The following is a 22,609-nucleotide window of genomic DNA, read 5'->3' on the forward strand; positions in this document are numbered from 1 at the left end:
TCAGCGTCATATCCAGAGGTTGTCTTTGGGAAATAGACGTATGAGTGCTGCCAGCATTGCTGCAGAGGTTGAAGGGGTGGGTGGTCAACCTGACAGTGCTCAGACCATACACGGCACACTGCATCAAATTGGTCTGCATGGCTGTTGTTCCAGAAGAAAGCCCACAAACAGTTTGCTGAAGACAAGCAGAATAAGGACATGGATTACTGGAACCATGTCCTGTGGACTGATGAGACCAAGATAAACCTATTTGGTTCAGATGGTGTCAAGCGTGTGTGTTAGCAACCAAGTGAGGAGTACAAAAACAAGTGTGTCTTGCCTACAGTCAAGCATGGTAGTGGGAGTAGCAGAGCATAATCCCCTCCCTTCAGAGACTGGGTCACAGGGCAGTATCCCAACATGATAATGACCCCAAACACATCTGCAAGATGACCACTGCCTTGCTATAGAAGCTGAGGGTAATGGTGATGGAGTGGCCAAGCATGTCTGCAGACCTAAACCCTATTGAGCATCTGTGGGGCATCCTCAAATGGAAGGTGGAGGAGCGCAAGGTCTCTAACATCCACCAGCTCCGTGATGTCGTCCTGAAGGGGTGGAAGAGGACTCCAGTGACAACCTGTGAAGCTCTGGTGAACTTCATGCCCAAGAGGGGTAAGGCAGTGCTGGAAAATAATGGTGGCCACACAAAATATTGACACTTTGGGCCTAATTTGGACATTTTCACTTAGGGGTGTATATACTTTTTTTTACCAGTGGTTAATACATTAATGGCTGTGTGTTGCGTTATTTTGAGGGGACAGCAAATTTACACTGTTATACAAGCTGTACACTCACTACTTTATATTGTAGCAAAGTGCCATTTCTTCAGTGTTGTCACATGAAAAGATATAATAAAAAATTTACAAAAATGTGAAGGGTGTACTCACTTTGGTGAGATTCTGTAAATGCAACCTAAAATACAGAATTTTTTACAGCATTGTAAACAGTGAGAGTATAAAACTCCAATCAGTGGTAATCACTACAGGTAAAACATTTCGGAGTTGTCATTAACGTTGGGTTAAAAAACAAGAATAGGCAGGTCGGTCACTGTGATATCAGGGCACAGGGCTAACTAAACCGACTGCCAAGGGAGACAGCAAAAAGCCCAGCCGATGAAAAAAGAGGGGAGGGGAAAGGGAAGAAAGGAGAGGTGAAGGGGAGGTAGAAAAGCTACAGAAAAGATTTGTAAGATATCATCTCATTGAGCCCAGGGGGAAAGGTAGCATTGAGACGTTCGATCCACATGGTCTCTTTCTGTAGGATCGTTTTATCCAAATCACCTCCCCTGGGGCTCTGTTGGACAACTTCAAGGACCAAAAATTGGACGACTGTAACGTCATAGCGATGGTAGAGACCGTTATGTCTGCCTACAGTAGTAAGTTTAGCATTGTCAGAGGAGTATACAGTGGGGATGGAAAGTATTCAGACCCCCTTAAATTTTTCACTCTTTGTTATATTGCAGCCATTTGCTAAAATTATTTAAGTTCATTTTTTTCCCCATTAATGTACACACAGCACCCCATATTGACAGAAAAACACAGAATTGTTGACATTTTTGCAGATTTATTAAAAAAGAAAAACTGAAATATCACATGGTCCTAAGTATTCAGACCCTTTGCTCAGTATTTAGTAGAAGCACCCTTTTGATCTAATACAGCCATGAGTCTTTTTGGGAAAGATGCAACAAGTTTTTCACACCTGGATTTGGGGATCCTCTGCCATTCCTCCTTGCAGATCCTCTCCAGTTCTGCCAGGTTGGATGGTAAACGTTGGTGGACAGCCATTTTTAGGTCTCTCCAGAGATGCTCAATTGGGTTTAAGTCAGGGCTCTGGCTGGGCCATTCAAGAACAGTCACGGAGTTGTTGTGAAGCCACTACTTCGTTATTTTAGCTGTGTGCTTAGGGTCATTGTCTTGTTGGAAGGTAAACCTTCGGCCCAGTCTGAGGTCCTGAGCACTCTGGAGAAGGTTTTCGTCCAGGATATCCCTGTACTTGGCCCCATTCATCTTTCCCTCGATTGCAACCAGTCGTCCTGTCCCTATAGCTGAAAAAAACCCCCACAGCATGATGCTGCCACCACCATGATTCACTGTTGGGACTGTATTGGACAGGTGATGAGCAGTGCCTGGTTTTCTCCACACATACCGCTTAGAATTAAGGCCAAAAAGTTCTATCTTGGTCTCATCAGACCAGAGAATCTTATTTCTCACCATCTTGGAGTCCTTCAGGTATTTTTTTTAGCAAACTCTGTGCGGGCTTTCATGTGTCTTGCACTGAGGAGAGGCTTCCGTTGGGGCATTCTGCCATAAAGCCCCAACTGGTGGAGGGCTGCAGTGATGGTTGACTTTCTACAACTTTCACCCATCTCCCAACTGCATCTCTGGAGCTCAGCCACAGTGATCTTTAGGTTCTTCTTTACCTCTCTCACCAAGGCTCTTCTCCCCCGATAGCTCAGTTTGGATGGACGGCCAGCTCTACGAAGGGTTCTGATCATCCCAAAAGTCTTCCATTTAAGGATTATGGAGGCCACTGTGCACTTCAGAACCTTAAGTGCAGCAGAAATTTTTTTGTAACCTTGGCCAGATCTGTGCCTTGCCACAATTCTGTCTCTGAGCTCTTCAGGCAGTTCCTTTGACATCATGATTCTCATTTGCTCTGACATGCACTGTGAGCTGTAAGGTCTTATATAGACAGGTGTGTGGCTTTCCTAATCAACTCCAATCAGTATAATCAAACACAGCTGGACTCAAATGAAGGTGTAGAACCATCTCAAGGATGATCAGAAGAAATGGACAGCACCTGAGTTAAATATATGAGTGTCACAGCAAAGGGTCTGAATACTTAGAGCCCATTCACACAGGGGCAACTTTGGATCTGACTTCAAGTCTCCCCTAGTCGCCTCAAGTTGCGCTACATGAAAAAATCAATGTAAGTGAATGGATCTGTCTTAATGCACACTACTGCAGTCGCTCCGACTTCAGAAAAGGTTCCTGTACTACTTCAATCCGACTAGAAGGCGACTTGTACCCATTGACTTCAATGGAAGTTGCCTCCAAGTCTGATCACTGTTCATACTGAGGCAACTTTACAGGAAGCAGAAAGGAAACAGAAAGTAATTTACTCCACTAAACAGCCAGCCCTCTCCTTCTCACACACAGCTGATAAGCTCTGATTAGCCACTTGTAAAGTTCCCTGTCCTGGAGGCGACTTCAAGTTGTGTTGTAAGTCACCCCAAGTCGTGCTGTGATTCATACTCAAGTCGTGTCCAAGTTGCCTCCCAAAGTCGCGCTGGAAGTCGTGTTGCCCCTGTGTGAATGGGCTCTTAGGACCATGTGATATTTCAGTTTTTCTTTTTTAATAAATCTGCAAAAATGTCAACAATTCTGTGTTTTTTTTATCAATATGGGGTGCTGTGTGTACATTAATAAGGAAAAAAATGAACTTAAATGATTTTAGCAAATGGCTGCAATATAGCAAAGAGTGAATAATTAAAGGGCATCTGAATACTTTCCGTCCCCACTGTAAATGGTCGCCAATTCACTGTCTCAGTTCTCGGATTGTTTTACCTACATGGAACGCTTGACATTTACACAACATGAGATAAATGACCCCCTTAGTGTTGCAGTTGGAAGAGGTACGTGGAGAGAAGGTCTCACCATTGGGTAACTAAAACTTCCTACCCTCAAAGATCCAGGGACAGCGAGAGCAGACCCCGCACTTGAAGGTGCCCTTTAGGTCCAGACATAGGTCTTTTAGAGAATGAGTAATGGCTATTCGTTAAGCGATCTCTTAATGATGGAGCTCTGCGGAACACTAGTTCCAGAGCAGACCTGACATGTCTGCTCAAGTCATGGTGCTCCGCAAGGAAATGCCAATGGTTCGATAGAATTGTTCTGAGTTGTTTGTGGTGGGCAGAGTATGTGGTAATAAATCTGACTGTATCAGTCGATGGAGGTTTAGGTCGAGTATTAAGTAAAGAACTTCTAGAGCGGGCTAATGTCTTATTGAAAGCTTTCCTCAATTTTGAGTACCTTCTAAGTAATAGACGGTCACGTAAAGCATTAGCTTGGATCCTAAAGTCGGTCTCCAAAGTACAATTTCTTCATAGGCGCAAGTATTGCGCGTACGGAATACTTCGCACTAGTGGACCGGGATGGGCAATAGATGAGTGGAGCAAAGTGTTGCCGGCTGTTGGTTTGCGATAAAGGTTAGTACTTAATGTACCATCTGATTGTTTGACAATGGAAAGATCCAAAAAGGGGGGTCTGACCATTGTCAAAGTTGAATGTAAATTTGAGGGTAAAGTTATTGTCATTCAGGTTCTGAATAAATTCCAACAGTCCGTCTCTAGTACCAGTCCATACCACAAATAGGTCATCTCTGTACCTATACCATATTAATACATGTTTGAGAAATTCTGTATATCGATCATCCGAAGTGATATGTCTCTCCCACCCACCCAGATACAAATTTGTATAAGTAGGGGCACAGGAAGTCCCCATAGCGACTCCCTTAGTCTGTAGATACATTTGATCGTTGAATGTGAAGTAATTTTGATTCAAGAAGTACTAGTAAGATGAATCGATTGAGGGACCAGGAGGTTTGTTCTTGTTCCCTGAGAAAGGAGCCAGCCATCAGGATACACCTTCTGTAGAAGCGGTGTATGTACCGCAAAACTAGGAAAGGCCAATCTTTGAAATACACTTCATCAACAGATATCCCTTGGGGGAACCCTGAGTATTTGTTTATTGATCCTTTTAATTTTGCTTATCTTTGTCTTTATCTTAAGATTTTATCTATCTTTGCTTATATCAATCATGTTGTTGTCTATCAGTACCGAGATAGTCCATCACAACCTTTGAGGTTGGGAATAAGTGTATGGTCAGCTTCAGTAACTGCCCCACTTCCCCACCCTCCCCTTTTTTTCTCTTTAGTTTAATAAAAGAAAAAAAAAGTGCCCATCAAGTTTAACCTAAAAAAAAGTATAAAGCAAACATTTATAATTTCTGATGTTATGTTTACTCATTCCTCTGCACAATACAAATCTTACATTTGTAACTGATTTTAGTATGTATCTGAGCATAAAGAATAATTCACCTGCATATTTTCTTTATTATGTAAGTTGCCTTTATTGCTCTATAAAATGTTTAGTATGTTATAACAATCGCATATCTAAAAAAGTTTTTAAAAAGTGTTTAAACTGAGAAAATATTATGGTTTATGAGATTTGCAAATCATTGCATTCTCTTTTTTTTTATGTAGATTTTACACAGCGTCCCAACTTTTTTGGAATTGGGGTTGTACTTTGCCAGCTTTTTGTTTGCCTAGTTCAACTTTTTTGAAACGTATTGCTGCCATCAATTTCAAAATTACCTTAATTTTTTCTTAAAGTGGTATTTTATTCCAAATAGAAAAAATACAATATATTGAATGTTTAAACTGAGAAACAATACCATTTTAGAAAAAAAAAAATAAGATGATTTTGAATTTGATGGCAGCAACACCTCTCAAACAAGTTGAGACAAGGTTATGTTTATCATGGTGTAGCATCCCCTCTTTTACCAACATTCTGTAAACATCTAGGAACTGAGAAGACCAGTTGCTGGAGTTTTGGGAGAGGAATGTTGTCCCATTCATGCTTCATTCATGCCATTCAACAGTCCTGGATTTTCTTTTTGTATTTTTAGTTTCAAGATGCGCCAAATATTTTTAATTGATAGGCCAGTTGAGCACCCTGACTTTTCTACCATTAAGCCATGCTGTTGTCATAGATGCAGTATGCAGTTTAGCATTGTCCTGCTGAAATTTGCAAGGCCTTCCCTAAAATAGACATTGTTTGTATGGGAATATATGTTGCTCTAAAGCTTAGATATATCTTTCAACATTGGTGATGTGCAATCTGCCCATTCCATACTCGCTAATGTACCCACATACCATCAGAGATGCAGGCCTTTGAACTGAGTGCAGATAACAAGCTAGAAGGTCCCTCTCCTCTCCGCAACAAACCATTTTAAAATGAGTTTTGGCACAGAGAAGACAACGGCGTTTCCGAATCTTGTTCAGATATGGCTTCTTTGCGTTATAAAGCTTTACCTTGCGTTTGTTGATGGCACAGCGAACTTTGTTCACAAACAGTTATTTCTGAAAGTATTCCTGAGCCCATGCAGTGTTGTCTATCACAGAATCATGTCTGTTTTTAGTGCAGTGCTGTCTGAGGGCATCCAGTCATGCATTGTCCCTTGCACACAGAGATTTCTCCAGATTCTCTTAATCTTTTGATATTATATAATGTAGATGATGATATATTTAAAGTCTTTGCAATTTTACGTTGAGGAGCATTATTCTGAAATTGTTGGACAATTTTTAGACGCAGATTTTCACACATTGGTGAATCTCTGCCCACATTTACTTCTGAGACACCCTGACTCGCCAAGATGCGCTTTTTATTACCTAATCATCTTACTGACCTGTTGACAATCTAATTAGTGGCAAAATGTTCTTCCAGCTCATACTTGTTAGCGCCACTTACAACTCCTAAAATCTACATAAAAAGAGAATGCAATGATTTGCAAATCTCAAACTCATATATTATTCACAAAAAAAATTAGAAAACATTAAAAAAAAATTTTAAACTGAGAAAATTTACTATGTTGCGAAAAAAGGCAGTTTTGAAATTGATGGCAGCAACACATCAAAAAAGCTGGGGGCAGGGCTACAAAAAGCTGGCAAAGTAAGTGGTACTAATGAGGAAGACCTGGAAGAACAGTTTGCAACTAATTAGGTTGATTGGCAAGATGGGGACAACATTCCCCTCCCAAAACTTCAGCAACTGATCTCAGTCCCCAAACATTTACAGGGTGTTGTTAAAAGAAGAGGGGATGCTACACTGTGTTAAACATGGCCCTATACAAACTTTTGAGGTGTATTGCTCCCATCAATTTCATATTAGTCCAAGGAAAAGATGTGCATGTAGTCATTCGAAGTAGCCCGCTTCTTCAGGAAAAAATTTGAGGGAATTGAGTTCTATAACAATAAAGAATATATACAACATAATACCAATAACAATAGTGATTATCAAGCATTTAATAAAAAAGATAGAAAATAGTGGGTAGTTGCTGAGAAATGTGACCATGTGTGTTGGTTTGTAATGTTAAATAATTTGTAATAAAATCTTGTGATTTTAATATGTTGTCATGTCTTATGACGGTACCAAGAAAATCCTGTTGTCCCAACTTTTCCTTTGAATGAATAAATAGTTGCGCTAATTAGTGCAATCCTTATGTGAATCAAAAATAAAGTATACCAATGTATTAAAATTACATCCATAAACCGCTGTTGCAATGTGTGTAAAACTGTTGCACTAATCAATACCATGTATATGTGAAGAAATCATAACCTAAAATGACTGACATAAAACTAATGAAATTCCTCTAAAGTCCGCTAATTCAATGTGTGATGAATATTCTATATGTGAATCAAAGCCCAATAAATCTTCTGTGCATAGAACTACTGTGATAATCTTCTTTAAATCTTCTCATTCATGCAATTAAACTTGCTCCCCAGTACTCCCCCCTTGGATGTGTGCTCACTTCAATAGATGAGACCTCACAGCTAAGTTTGGTCAAAAAAGGCTGTTTAGTCTCCCCAGACTAATGAGATGTCTTTTCTCCTTCCGATTCCTCTATGTATGTCTCCAAATGGCAGTGCTCAACCGATGCATGAAAAAGATAAAAAGCTCCACATAGTGCTAAAACTCATTTAAAACTTTAGACTTTATTAAAAGGTAATTGCACTCACATGCATAAGGTTCTCCAGGGCACCAACAGCGGTACAACAGTGTTTTTAAAATCCACAGCTCTGTGACAACAACTCCTTGCTTTGCCTATAGGTTTCTCAGCGTCTTGTTTCACCATGTGCCCCTCCCCTACACGTTACGTCACAGGGTCACGTGACTTCCTCAAGGGGATTCCTCCAGTTCTATGTTCTATGCACAGAAGATTTATTGGACTTTGATTCACATATAGATTTTTCATCACACATTGAATTAGCAGACTTTGGATGAATTTCATTAGTTTTATGTCACTCATTTTATGTTATTATTTCTACACATATGCATGGTATTGATTAGTGCAACCGTTTTACACACATTGCAAATGCGGTTTATGGATGTAATTCTAATACGTTGGTATACTTTATTTATGTTTGATTCACATAAGGATTGCACTAATTAGCACAACTGTTTAACAATTTTTCACAATTATATTGGGAGTCATTTTGAATATTTTAACATCAATTAGTTGCTCACAAAATTTCTGATTATCAACCCACCTTTTTCTTTGTTCCATTACATGATATTATAGGATGCGGGTACCTGTATATTTGTCTCTATGCATCCATTTTTCCCAGAGCATTTGATTCTATTTACTGTGTTTGGTCAATGATGTTATGGGGATTGAGGGATGTCATTTGGCAGGAGTAAAGTCACAAGATCAGAAATGTCATTCTGCAAGAGCGTAGTGATGGGTTTTACAACATCCCTTGTGATAGTGCTGCCCTGACCTGTGGAGAGGTGAAAGGGGCACAGGAGGACACAGCACACTGATGAATTATGTGGACTGGACAAGTAATATGATGGATGGTGGACAGAGCACATCAGTCTCTGTCCCCTGCATGGCATGGCTTCTGCCTCCCGGGGCTCCCAGTAACATCCTCCTCTCTCTCTGTCCCCTTTTTTACTATGGATATCCCCCTAGCTTCACTCTCCTCCTCAATGTCCTCATCACCGGCTGCTCGGCTCCTCCGCGGCTTCGCCTATGACGAGTGCACTGCACAGTTGCCGGCCGCCGCTGTCTAGACTCTCGATCTTCTCAAAAATGGCGCCGGGCGGCGCAATCACGTTACTGCGCATGCGCCGCCCGGCCGAGCACGTAAAAGTGATTGGGCGAGCCTTCCCGAGCCCGGCCAGCTTCGGAACGGCGCATGCACGGTTGCGTGGTGGGCTCGCGGCCATCTTTTTTATGGGCACCGGTGCCCGTAACGGACTTTAACGGGCAGCCCAAAAGGGGGGTGGCCGCAAAAGCTGAGAAGTCGCCGCAGGAGCGGCGCCGCCCCTGCACCACTGCCGCCCCGAGGCCTGTGGGGGAACCAACTGTTTTTGTGTTTTTTTTCTTGTTTTGTGATGTGGGTTCTCCTGTATAGGATTTGGGGGGTTCCCATGCAATTTTTACATTTTCTCTTTTTGTGGAGCTCCGTCTTAAAATCCATACCAGACCTGAAGGGCCTGGTATGAATTTGAGGGGGAGGAGCTGCTGGGAAAACCCATTTGTTTGGCCGTTCACACACAAATCTCTCGATACACTTTGTGCACCGCGAGTTCTCCCTCATATTATTTCCCCGTATGGTTGAATGTTCTTAGCCTATAATGTTAGGCGTTCTTTTCTCTATTGGTCAAATATTCTTTAACTCTTATTGTCGAATGCTCTTATGGTTCTTCTTTTAGGATTAACTACTTGTCGACTGCACACTGTACATTTACTGCGACAGTGCGGGCCGGCTGCGCAGAATCACGTTTATACACTTTATTACCAAAAGTATTGGGACGCCTGCCTTTACACGCACATCCGGACCGTCTGCCATCCTTGTACATTGGCTGTTTGAAGTGGAATACAGTTGTTATGGCAACAGATATCTGCCAAATCACCGTTATCCCCTTCAACAGCGGAAGGTCTGCTTTCAGATAAAAGTGGTCTCTGCGGCAGATTCGCAGCGAGATCACTTTTATCAGGGGCGGGAGAGGGCCGCGCTCCGATCGTCTCCGCTGCTTACCGGATCCATCGGTAGCAGCAGAGATGATCGCCCTTGACAGGCCTGGATCCCGAATGAGGGAAAGATGGCCCCCACTCGGCTCCATAACATTGAATTGCGGAAGCGATGTCAAACGTCACTTCCACCCAATGGTCTTAAAGGGAAAATTTTTTATTTTTTTTGTAAAGATGTTTGTTTTTTATTGCATTTTTGACCCCAGATCTCACATTTAAAAGGTCCTGTCATGTTTTTTTCTATTACAAGGGATGTTTACATTCCATGTAATAGAAATAAAAGTGACACCAATTTTTTTTTTTTAAAAGGACAGTGTAAAAATAAAAAGTAAAATAAGGAAAAAATTAATTTAAAGCGCCCCGTCCCGCCGAGTACATTTGTGAGGCCATGCACTGATATGGACGAGAAGGCCTGGCTCACAGTCTCTGCTCTAATTCATCCCAAAGGTGTTCTATCGTTTTGAGGTCAGAGTTTGGGGGTGTAGGAACTTGACTGGCCTGCATAGAGTCCTGACCGCAACCCAATATAACACCTTTGGGATGAATTCGAGTGGAGACTGCGAGCCAGGCCTTCTCTTCGCCTGACCTCACAAATGCACTTCTGGAAGAATGCTCAAACATTCCCATAGATACACTCCTAAACCTTGTGCACAGCCCAGAAGAAGAGCAAGAAGAAGAGCCCAGAAGAGCTGAAGCTGTTATAGCTGCAAAGGGTGGGCCAACTCAATATTGAACTCTATGGACTAAGACTGGAATGCCATTAAAGTTCATGTGTGTGTAAGGGCAGGCACCCCAATACTTTTGGTAATATAGCGTATGTGATTCTGCATTTCTGTGATTTATCACAGCACATCCCGATCTCCAGATCCAAGCCAGTGATTGACCACCTGCACCAGGCAATCAGCTCTGAGCTTCACAGAACACAGCTCTGTGAGTGTAAACAGCACAGAGCTGTGTTCAGTAACAGAGACCAGAAGCCAGTAAAGCCAGCACACAGTACACACATAAACACTTGTCAGGTAGATGTTTAACTCCTTAATCACCCTAGATGTTAACCCCTTCCTGCCCAGTGTCATTAGTACAGTGACAGTGTATATTATTAGCACTGATCACTGTAATAATGCCCCTGGTGATGTCAGTAGCAGTTAGTTCCCACAAAGTGTCACATTGCCCATCGTCCTGCTATATGTCACTGATCACTGCCATTACTAGTATAAAAAATAAATAAAAATTCCAGTATATATCCCATAGTTTGTATAAGCTATAACTTTCCCACAAACAAATCAATATACACTTATTGTATTTTTTTTGTTTTTTTTTTACCATAGACATGCAGCAGAAGAGAAATTTAATTTTTTTTAATTTTTTTTTTTAATGGGATATGTTTTATAGCAGAAAGTAAAAAATATTGTTTTTTTTTCAAAAATTGTCGGTCTTATTTCATTTATATAATTAAAAATATAAAACCCAGGGGAGAGCAAATACCACCAAAAGAAAGCTCTATTTGTGTAAAAAAAAATTATATACATTTCACTTGAGTACAGCGATACAATGTGCAGTGCTGCATAGCAAAAAATGATACTACTGCTTGGACCTTGAAGAATGATGTACACTCCAAAAGGTTATCCTGAAAATTTGGATGCTAGTGTAAAAAGGATCATGGTCAGTATTCAATTGTTTTTATTGCAAGTGCACTAATATGGAAAACAGAGAACAAGTGTAGCGCTATACAGTGTCCAACATGAACACCAATTGGCCAGTCAATATACAGTGAAAGAAATCAACCGTATCTAGGAAATAAAAAAATAAAAAATAGGTAGTCCTCATGCAAACATTTTGAAACAGAAACTTCCGGCATCCAAAATGCAGACAAGCCCACTCCCACCGAGAGATGAAAAGGCTTACCAGATGAGATGGACCCAAAGGGGCATACGCCGAGTTGGGCCGGATAAGGCTTGGGTGGGGAGTGGCTGTGCTTGGCCCGAAGAGGTGATGTTAATAAATGGTCCCACAGATTACTGTATCCCTCCAAATGGCACCCGGGTCTTGAAGGGTATAGGCTCAAATCGAGAGGGAAATGGGACTTTAAATGAAGCGGCTGAACTGCGGAGGTGATGATATAAATATACAATTTTATTTATAACAAGGTAAATATGGTAATTTCATATATACATAAAAGCACAAGGTATAGACACAGTAATACACAGTATATAAATAAAGATAAATTCATAAGGTTAATGAATAGTATATGACAGCAATCTGGCCTTAAAGTGCTAAACACAGCATGCCCGGCACCTGTGTTGATAATCACATATGGGGAATCTACAAATGTTGGATTCATGGTATAACATCGTCAAAACGTAGTATGTGTCTCTGCAGCATCCAATAGCTCTACGCGTTTCGTGGAATTGTCTCCACTCGTCAGGAGCAGATGCAACAGGTTCCTGTAGATTAAATGGTTATGGTGAAACCACATTATGTATAGAAGTAAAGAATGTTATTTATAAAAAATTAACCAAATACACTCACCAGCCCCGGCAGTGGGAGCGATAAGGGGTGAGCGAGACAGGTGAACCGGAGGCACAGACCACACCACGGGAGCTGAGGCGGCTTACCTGTATATGGGCAGCTTGGGGTGGTGGTATGGTGCCTAAGGTGGTCCCTATGAATGTAGGTGCTGACTTGGAAGTATGGGCAAATCAAAACATCTGAAAGTGAGAATAAAAATATGTGTGAAGTGAGATGATGAAGATGTGAAAAAACAAGCAAGGTATGTGTAAGGGAAATGATGAAAAAATGATGAAGAAATAGTAGTGTAAAAATGTGAGCCCAATGTGTTAGCATGTGTGAAAGATGGAGGAAAAAGATGAGATGTGAAGTGTAATTGGTGTAATGTGTATGAGGTGGGCTGACCTATAGGTGAGAATGGTCTGAGCAAAAACAAACCTAAAAGTGAAGTAAGTGTAAAAAACAAATGTGTATAAACAAAACAGTGCAAAAACCAAACGTGTTGTGTGTGGGTCTAAACCAAAGGACACTTACCCAAGCTGCATGCCATGCAACACCAGGCGGTGGAATAGCTGGTGTGCAGGAGCCCCAGGCAAAGACCAGCCATATAAACAGCCGGCTCTGACTGAGGGTATATATACAGGTACGCCACCAACGCCACGTGCGTGAACGCAGGGGGGGGCGGGGGAAGGTGTCCGCACCTGGGTCAAGCCACCAGGCGATTGGCTCCAAACCGCTCCCACACAGGTCACGCAGGAGGTGCTCTCAATGGCAGCGTAATGACGTCATGATCGACGTCAAACGCTGGACGTGAGGACCGTGGCGCCGATGCGCGAAGGGGCGTCCCCCCGATCTCCCAAACACCCTGTGCCGTGAGAGAAGGGAGGACCCACGAGGCGCATCGCAGCTCCCGCGATAGGAAAAGACCCCCATACACCGTGAACAAGCTCAAAACCCCAAACCTGCACACATCGCCGGAGCGGCAAGAGCGCATGGATATAAGAATTGTAAATTGTGTAATCATATAGGAAATGTAATTTGCTCAGACCATTCTCACCTATAGGTCTGCCCACCTCATACACATTACACCAATTACACTTCACATCTCATCTTTTTCCTCCATCTTTCACACATGCTAACACATTGGGCTCACATTTTTACACTACTATTTCTTCATCATTTTTTCATCATTTCCCTTACACATACCTTGCTTGTTTTTTCACATCTTCATCATCTCACTTCACACATATTTTTATTCTCACTTTCAGATGTTTTGATTTGCCCATACTTCCAAGTCAGCACCTACATTCATGGGGACCACCTTAGGCACCATACCACCACCCCAAGCTGCCCATATACAGGTACGCCGCCTCAGCTCCCGTGGTGTGGTCTGTGCCTCCGGTTCACCTGTCTCGCTCGCCCCTTATCGCTCCCACTGCCGGGGCTGGTGAGTGTATTTGGTTAATTTTTTATAAATAACATTCTTTACTTCTATACATAATGTGGTTTCACCATAACCATTTAATCTACAGGAACCTGTTGCATCTGCTCCTGACGAGTGGAGACAATTCCACGAAACGCGTAGAGCTATTGGATGCTGCAGAGACACATACTACGCTTTGACGATATTATACCATGAATCCAACATTTGTAGATTCCCCTTATGTGATTATCAACACAGGTGCCGGGCATGCTGTGTTTAGCACTTTAAGGCCAGATTGCTGTCATATACTATTCATTAACCTTATGAATTTATCTTTATTTATATACTGTGTATTACTGTGTCTATACCTTGTGCTTTTATGTATATATGAAATTACCATATTTACCTTGTTATAAATAAAATTGTATATTTATATCATCACCTCCGCAGTTCAGCCGCTTCATTTAAAGTTCCATTTCCCTCTCGATTTGATTCAATTCAGGGATGGAGGTGCTTACCTGCGCCTCATTCAAAGTCCCAAACCTTCCTTCTCTTTTGAAGGGTATAGGCAATCTCGCGGATATGGATGGTCCTGCAGATCCCGGAAGGGTGGGGTATCACGTGAATGAAACCCTCGAGGCGATATTCCATGGGCCAGAAGATGGTGTTAATAGGTGGGGAGAGAAAGGAAGGGCCACATAGTGTAAATCCGAAAACAAAAAAATGTTATTTAAAATATATAGATGTACACTCACATGTAGATCCAAAGTAAAAACAGCGCTGTGAGAAAGTAGCGACAGTGGGGTCCAACCCGACGCGTTTCGTCGTCTTAGACGTCGTCTGTGAAGACGAAACGCATCGGATAGTACCCCACTGTCGCTACTTTCTCACAGCGCTGTTTTTACTTTGGATCTACATGTGAGTGTACATCTATATATTTTAAATAAAATTTTTTTGTTTTCGGATTTACACTATGTGGCCCTTCCTTTCTCTCCCCACCTATTAACACCATCTTCTGGCCCATGGAATATCGCCTCGAGGGTTTCATTCACGTGATACCCCACCCTTCCAGGATCTGCAGGACCATCCATATCCGCGAGATTGCCTATACCCTTCAAGACCCGGGTGCCATTTGGAGGGATACAGTAATCCGTGGGACCATTTATTAACATCACCTCTTCGGGCCAAGCACAGCCACTCACCACCCAAGCCTTATCCGGCCCAACTCGGCGTATGCCCCTTTGGGTCCATCTCATCTGGTAAGCCTTTTCATCTCTCGGTGGGAGTGGGCTTGTCTGCATTTTGGATGCCGGAAGTTTCTGTTTCAAAATGTTTGCATGAGGACTACCTATTTTTTATTTTTTATTTCCTAGATACGGTTGATTTCTTTCACTGTATATTGACTGGCCAATTGGCGTTCATGTTGGACACTGTATAGCGCTACACTTGTTCTCTGTTTTCCCTATTTATACTTTGTTGGTCGTGTTAGCTGCTTTCGTTTCCTTCCCTCTTTGGGTAGCGCAGAATTATTTTGTATACATTGGTAAGTGCACTAATATGGCCACAATCACCTCTTAGGATCGAATGTTTGGGTATGTTACATTTGCCCAGTGAAAGGCAAATAGAAACTTACATTGCACGTATTCCAACATTATTGGCATTATTTTTGTCTTTTATGCAAATGCTGAGACATTCACAAAGCTATTTTTTTATACATAGACCCCTAAATGTTTAGCACCTAAAGAGAGATGGCTGATCATGTTTAATTTTTTTTTCCAGAATGCAACAAAGATGCAAAGATCTACATGTGAATGTACATTTTATGAACCATTCAGTTTACGCTTTAGTCAGTTAAATGAATGTAACTGATCTGCTATAACGTGGAACATGGCTCAGACAAGTGGAGTTGTGCGCTTCCTCCCTGAAGGAGATTGCATACTTTCATCTCCAAGAGTTCTCAGAGAAGTGGAAGGGAAACCATGGCTGCAGTCCTTCAATTCTGGTGTAGCTTTCAGTCCTCAACGCTGTTTCACTCCAGACCTCAACTCTCGCAGAATTCAAGTACTGAGAAAGAGCCTTACACCAGAAGCCAGACGAGCTCACCTAGGAATGTATAATAGCACAGGGTCATTGGTTTGCAATGTTTCAGATCTAGTACATAAGTCTGGAAGGGTTACTGCACCCTGCAGCCCTTTGAGAAGCAATCCCTTATACTCTCCAGGTAGCAGGAGACCATTCGTGCTTCCTCAGACTGTGGGACAAAGTTCCATTGTAACGTTTACATTTGTTAAGAAATCAAGTGTACAGACCTTAAATGGGATACAGGCAGAGCCTGACTCCAGTCCAAATGTGCTACAGGAAGGCAAACCTCAGGGTGTCGAATGCTCTGCTAGCACTGCCACTGAACCAGAAGAATGCCTTGGAGAAAATGTGGAGACAGATGCTCACAAAAATAGTGATAAAATTGGATCACCACAGCTTACATCTTCTCCCCAAGGGAATAGAGCGCAGCTGGTGTCTAACAGTCCTCAAATATGCCGGAAGCTATTAGAAAATGAATCAGATAGAGGGAGTCCCAGCTCTGTCAGTGTGTCAGACTGTCACCTGAGCCTTCATAGTAATTCTCCAAATAAACATGTTAATACAAGGAGTCTTACACCAAACATTACATCATTTTCAGATAAACCCTTGAGTCCTTCTCAAAGTCCCTTGCTCAAACGGCTTGCAGGAGATTCTAATTTCTGCAAAGATGAGCTTACATCGTCAACTCCAGAAGGACATAATGAACAACTGCCAAGAAGCCCAGGGAGACTAGAACTTGGCCAGCAGGTACTAGTTTTAAATTCTTGCCCCAGCACTGGTAATTGTTAAGTTGTTGTTGAAACAGCAATATATCTGTGGTCTGTTTTTCTTTAATATGTTTAGGCAGACTTATGGGGATATCCAAAGGAGGCTTCTCTTCATGCACAGAAGATTGCAAAGGCAAAATGGGAGTTCTTCTATGGATCTCCAGCATCACAAAGGGCTGGTAAGTTGTGTCAAAATTAAAGTGTCACTAAACCCACATCATAAAAAACTATCAATAAATGGTGTATTACGTGCTTTTCACACTAACTCCATGACTATGAGATTTGTTTTCTGTATTCTGCAAAAAACTGGTTGATCCTCCTGTTCTCTAGCTCCACCTTCTGTCCAAGTCCCCAATGCAGCTAGGGATTTTGCAAAACAGTGTTGGCAGCTCTGTACATGCTCAGGTCTCGGTGTGTTTATATGCTGAGCACTTCCTCCCTATCACATCTGAACAGCCCATGTGACTATGGCTCCCTGAGACTCTCCCCCCTGATTGGCTGAGACTACAGCGAAGCGCCATTAGCTCCTGCTGCTGTCAATCAAAGTCAGTGAGCCAATGAGGAGAGAGAGGGGGTGGGGCCAGGCCGCGGCTCTGTGTCTGAATGGACACAGGGAGCTGGGGTTTGGCTTGAATTCAACAGGAAGGAGGGGCCAGGAGCACCAAAGAGGGGGATCTGGGCTGCTCTGTGCAAAACGACTGCACACAGCAGGTGAGTATGACATGTTTATTATTTTTAACAAAAAAACAAACTGAGACGTTAGTTTCACTTTAATGGTACAGTATATTGGTACATAGGGAACCTGGAATTTGGAAAATAAAAAAGTTGAACTTAGCCTTTAAAGCTGAGCGACAAAAAGAAAGAAAAACTAAAAATCTTGCTGACACACATGCAACACACCATGTTAAGAAACTACTAAAAGAAAGAAAGTCATCTTTTTGTACAAAAATATAGATTTTATTAACCACTTAAGCCCCGGACCATTTTGCTGGCCAAAGACCAGAGCACTTTTTGCGATTCGGCACTTAACTGACAGTCGCTTTAACTGACAATTGCGCGGTCGTGCAATGTGGCTCCCAAACAAAATTGCCGTCCTTTTTTTCCCACAAATAGAACCTTCTTTTGGTGGTATTTGATCACCCTTTTGGTTTTATTTTTTGCGCTATAAACAGAAAAAAGAGCAACAATTTTGAAAAAAACGCATTATTTTATACATTTTGCTATAATAAATATCCCCCAAAAATATATTAAAAAAATATTTTTCTTTCCTCAGTTTAGGCTGATATTCTACATATTTTTGGTAAAAAAAAAAATCGCAATAAGCGTTTGCGCAATTGGTTTGCGCAAAAGTTATAGCGTTTACAAAATAGGAGATAGTTTTATGGCATTTTTATTAATATTTTTTTTTTTTACTAGTAATGGCGGCAATCAGCGATTTTTATAGTGACTGCGACATTATGGCGGATGCATCAGACATTTTTGACACATTTTTGGGACCATTGTCATTTATACAGCAATCAGTCCTATACAAATGCACTGATTCCTGTCTAAATGACGCTGGCAGTGAAGGGGTTAACCACTAGGGGGCAGTGTAAGGGTTAAGTTTGTCCTGAGGAGTGAGTCTAACTGTGGGGGGGGGGGGCGTGGCTATGTGTGACACGTCACTGATCTCTGCTCCCGATCACAGGGAGCAGAGATCAGTGACACTCACTAGGCAGAACGGGGAGATGCCTGTTTACATTAGCATCTCCCCGTTCTTCATCTCCATGAGGCGATCGCGGGTATCCCCGCGGCGATCGAGTCCGCGGGACCCGCGACCCGACTCATGGAGGTCCCGGCCGGCACGCGATGGCACGGCGGCAAATTTAAAGGGACGTACAGGTACGCCTATTTGCCCAGCCGTGCCATTCTGCCGATGTACATCGGCGTGCGTCGGTCGGGAACCGGTTAATAGCTGTTTTAAAACTAAAGGGTACAAATCCCCTGAATCATAAAATCAACTTATAGCTCAAAAAGGATAGAGAGGGTGAATCTCCTTAACATGGGCACAGACAGCTATAAAAACCTTTCAGATGTTCTAATCCCTTTCCATTCTATCCAAAATAAAAAAAAAATCTGCTAAACAAGCACATTTGTAAACATAACCGCTTTTCTTGAGCAGAGACATTTCCTCAGTGCATCTGCTTCTTCCTTCTGCCGCTTCAGACAGCTCAGGGCAGGGATTTTTTAATCTGAGTGGGAGCCTGATGGGGATTCACAGACACTAGTTCCCCATCAGCTCTGGCCCCCTTGTGATTGACAGCAGGCTGTGGGTAGATCCTTATATACGGCTGCTTTTAGGCAGGTACAGTTTACTTTCTCCACCGCAGGTGGCGCTCAACCGCAGCAGAATTGCGGGGCAGAGAAAGTCAAGAGGAACATGATTCCTCTATGATTTCCAGGTTCACTGGGGAAGCTATCTGATTGCATGCTTCCGTCCCATGTGACTCTAGCAGCCATCTTGAGTCAGGCAGAGCCTATTTAAGGCCCTGGCTCCCAGGCTTTGTGCGTATTTCACATGTGAGTATTGTAGGGGCTAATCACCTGGGTCTGGACCGGCCAGGCTGCATTCCGTCCCTCAAGACAGACATTGCTGGCACATTTGAGACCTGCTCTGCTACATGTTGCTGTTACATACCATGAATATTCCCGGTTGGGTGCCTTCCCGCCGGGGTCTGTTGTGAATTACTGGATTCTGAATTAATACAAATTCTATAATCTGAAACTAGAGTCTGTTTAATTACTGCCGCTGCACCACACTGCACCTCCCCACATGCTATTGGCTATAGAATCCACCCACTGCCTGCTGTCAATCACAAGGAGAGACTGGACCTGTTGGAGAACTAGCGTCTGAATCTGCCGCCTGTATCAATAAAATTACTGGATTTTTGACTCTGGCACAGGTCATTTTAAAAGGACCAGAAAAGTGTTGATAGGGATTTAAAGGATTCCCCTAAATATGTTGTTTAGGAACAGACAACATTAAATTATGTACCTCCTGATTTCTTATCCAGACTGCCAGCATAATGCAATCAAATATTTCATGTGTATATAATTTTTCTAATTACCATGTGGAGCTTTAGGTTTAATTTCTTGTCTACCAGGTTAATTTTTACGGTTTTGCTGAATAATGCCTTACAGAGTTTATTAGCTTAAAGTGATACTAAAGTCCCTTTTTTTTTTTTTTGTCTAAAAAAATAACAAACATGTTATACTTACCTGCTTTGTGAAATGGTTTTGCACAGAGTACCCTGGATCCTCCTCTTCTCAGGTCCCTCATCGGTGCTCCTCCCTCCTGTCAATTGCCCCCACAACAAGCAGCTTGCTATGGGAACACTCAAGCGGAGCCACAGCTATGTGTGTCCAATCAGACACGGAGCCGGAATTTTGCCTCCCCCCCCCCCCCCCCCCCCCCCCCCCTCCTGATTAGCTAACTGACTTTGACAGCTGTGGGAGCCAATGGCCCCGCTGCTGTGTCTCAGCCAATCAGGAGGGAAAGTCCTGGATGGCTGAGGCACATCGCTGGATAGAGATGGTGCTCAGGTAAGTATTTGGAGGGCTGAGGGGGGGTTGCTACACAAAGAAGGTTTTTTTTTTATCTTAATGCATAGAGATAATGCATTAAGATAAAAAAACTTCTGCCTTTACAATCACTTTAAGCAAAAAAACACGGATAGCTGATACCTGATACCTCATCCCTGCATGCTCTGTAGGACTCTCTACCGTCTTTTTCATCTGGAGAGAGACAAAAAACAAACTGCTACTGCTGTGCTTTCTCTTTAGGAACCCCATAATGCTAAGGCTAGGTTTACACTTGCCCACATGTGAGCGGGTGGTTGCAGGTACGGGAATCGCACTTGTTCCCCGGACCCTCAGCCAAATCGCACTGCTCTGCAGAGATGGGCGGGGCTGCCATTCAATCTTATTTGCACCCCCACGCATCTCAACCTGCAGCGTGCTTGCAGGTGCCAGAACAACAGGGAAATCGCATAGTCAAAAGCACCTTTTTTCTGCAGGAAATGCAGGCTGCCCAAGCAGGTGTGAACCAGGGCTTACACCAATTGCATGAGTGAACTTTGTTTTAAATGTTTGTAAAATAAAGATTTAAAATCAACAATAAAAACTGACCAAAAGCCATTGTGGTTTCTTCATAATGGGGTCGGAGTATTTGAAGCTGAACTACAACCAATTGCTTCTTATCCCATTATTTGTTTTCCTTGTACACACATTGGGGGTGATTTACTAAAGACCTGCGCCTGTGGTGCAGTGGAGAAATTGGAGCAATTGCAGAAAAATTATGGTGCACTTATATGCACCAAACCATATTTACATAGGAAGCGCTATTGCGCACTTGCGCAATCCTTCGCGCCTACCATTAGCAAGCACAGCCATTACCAGGCTAAAAAGTATGTATATAATATTGTTTAAATGCACAAATTCTGTCCAGAACATGTAGATCTGTCTTACAACTAATCAAGCCTTTTAACACCCTTCTTTCAGCTTACTCAACTGCACATGCTCATTGTCAAAGCACACCATTTCATCCTCGCCTGACAGGGCGAACACGGTTTAGCTTGTTAAATATGTGTGTTGCACACAGGCGCATCTGTGTTCTCCAGCATGCACAACGGCTTATACATTGGGCACTTGCTCATTGTAGTTCTAATCATGTTAATGAGCTTTTCCTTTTCACATGGAGAATATTGCTTCCAGTTTTATTCCATTCATTCGCTTCTTTTTGAAACAATTCAATATTCATTCTAGAGATCTTCCTCCTATCAACAACTGTGCGGATGTTTCCTGGACTTGTAATTGTGCATGTTATGGTGATAATCTATAATCATTGGTGGAGCCGAAACTTCAATGAAAACATCTTTTCAATACATGTCTGTGTATTGTGCATTCTGGACAATTAATTTCCCCATACACTGTGCAATCTGATTGGATGACATTTAAATACACTCATTTGTCTGAGCAGTTTATTTCCCCATACACGGGGGCTGATTTACACACCGTTTGCGCCACGAGTTGAGGTGCACGCTGAGGCGCAACGTACGTTTTGGTATTTATAAAACATTTGTGCCGGTAAGGCTCGATTCACATCTATGCATGTTGCTTTTGAGCATTTCTTGCCGCGTTTTTGCGTCGTTTTGTGCTTTTTTTTTTTACAGTGTTTTTTTTATACTGTATACAGTGGAAAAAAAAAGAAAAAAAAACGCAAAACACGGCAAAAACGCGTTAACACCGCTGTAAAAACACGGTGCTTGTGTTTTGGATGTGGGTCCATTGAATTCTATTACATGCAAAACGCTGCTTTTTACATGAAAAAAAAGTCCCCGACCCTTTCCAAAAACGCAGAGGCACAAAAATGCATTGATGTGAACATGTTCCATAGGAACCCATGTTAAAAAATTCCCATGCATTTCTGCAAAATGCATCAAAAAACGCATTAGTGTGAATAGAGCCTAACACAGCGCTATTCCCCACTTACTACAGTAATCTCAGTGCATGGGAGGAGGCGATCAGTGCGCCACTATGGACATGGCACAGGACATCTTCAACTGAAAATTAAAAGAAGCTGGAAGTGCCAATATTATGGGGTGATGTGAAGAAGTATAGTAATAACTGCCCAAGTAACAAATATGCCCAAAATAGAATGAGAAAGTAACTTTTTCTGAACAAGTTTGCTGTGCCTGCAAGTACGTTTAGAACTGCGTGAGGTCAATTTAAGCACTGCGCATGCGGCATTTGCGCTCATTCAAATGCGTTGGTTCACTGCGCGGCCAAAATCTTAGTAAATGATAAGTAACGTAAATACATTTGCGTGGGTTGAACGGGTGCACCTCTAAACTTGACATTTTTTTACGCTGGTTCACTTTTATGTGTTTTTTTGTTTCGGAGATTTGCACACAGGTCATGTTAGCGTATTACGT

At 42.3% G+C, this 22,609-nt stretch overlaps 1 protein-coding gene across 4 annotated transcripts in view; it reads left to right on the forward strand.

Annotated features, from left to right (window-relative positions):
- PSD (pleckstrin and Sec7 domain containing) overlaps nt 1-22,609 on the forward strand; it is a 765,102-nt gene that overhangs the window by 283,402 nt on the left and 459,091 nt on the right. For all 4 annotated transcript variants that reach the window (XM_073596605.1, XM_073596606.1, XM_073596608.1 and 1 more), the window contains 2 exons: nt 15,568-16,617; nt 16,714-16,816. In XM_073596605.1, coding sequence (XP_073452706.1) covers nt 15,676-16,617; nt 16,714-16,816 — 1,045 coding nt within the window. In that variant the 5' untranslated portion in view covers nt 15,568-15,675. The remainder of the gene's footprint in view (nt 1-15,567; nt 16,618-16,713; nt 16,817-22,609) is intronic.

Source organism: Aquarana catesbeiana, linkage group LG08 (assembly GCF_042186555.1).
Source record: "Aquarana catesbeiana isolate 2022-GZ linkage group LG08, ASM4218655v1, whole genome shotgun sequence".
Taxonomy (NCBI): domain Eukaryota; kingdom Metazoa; phylum Chordata; class Amphibia; order Anura; family Ranidae; genus Aquarana; species Aquarana catesbeiana.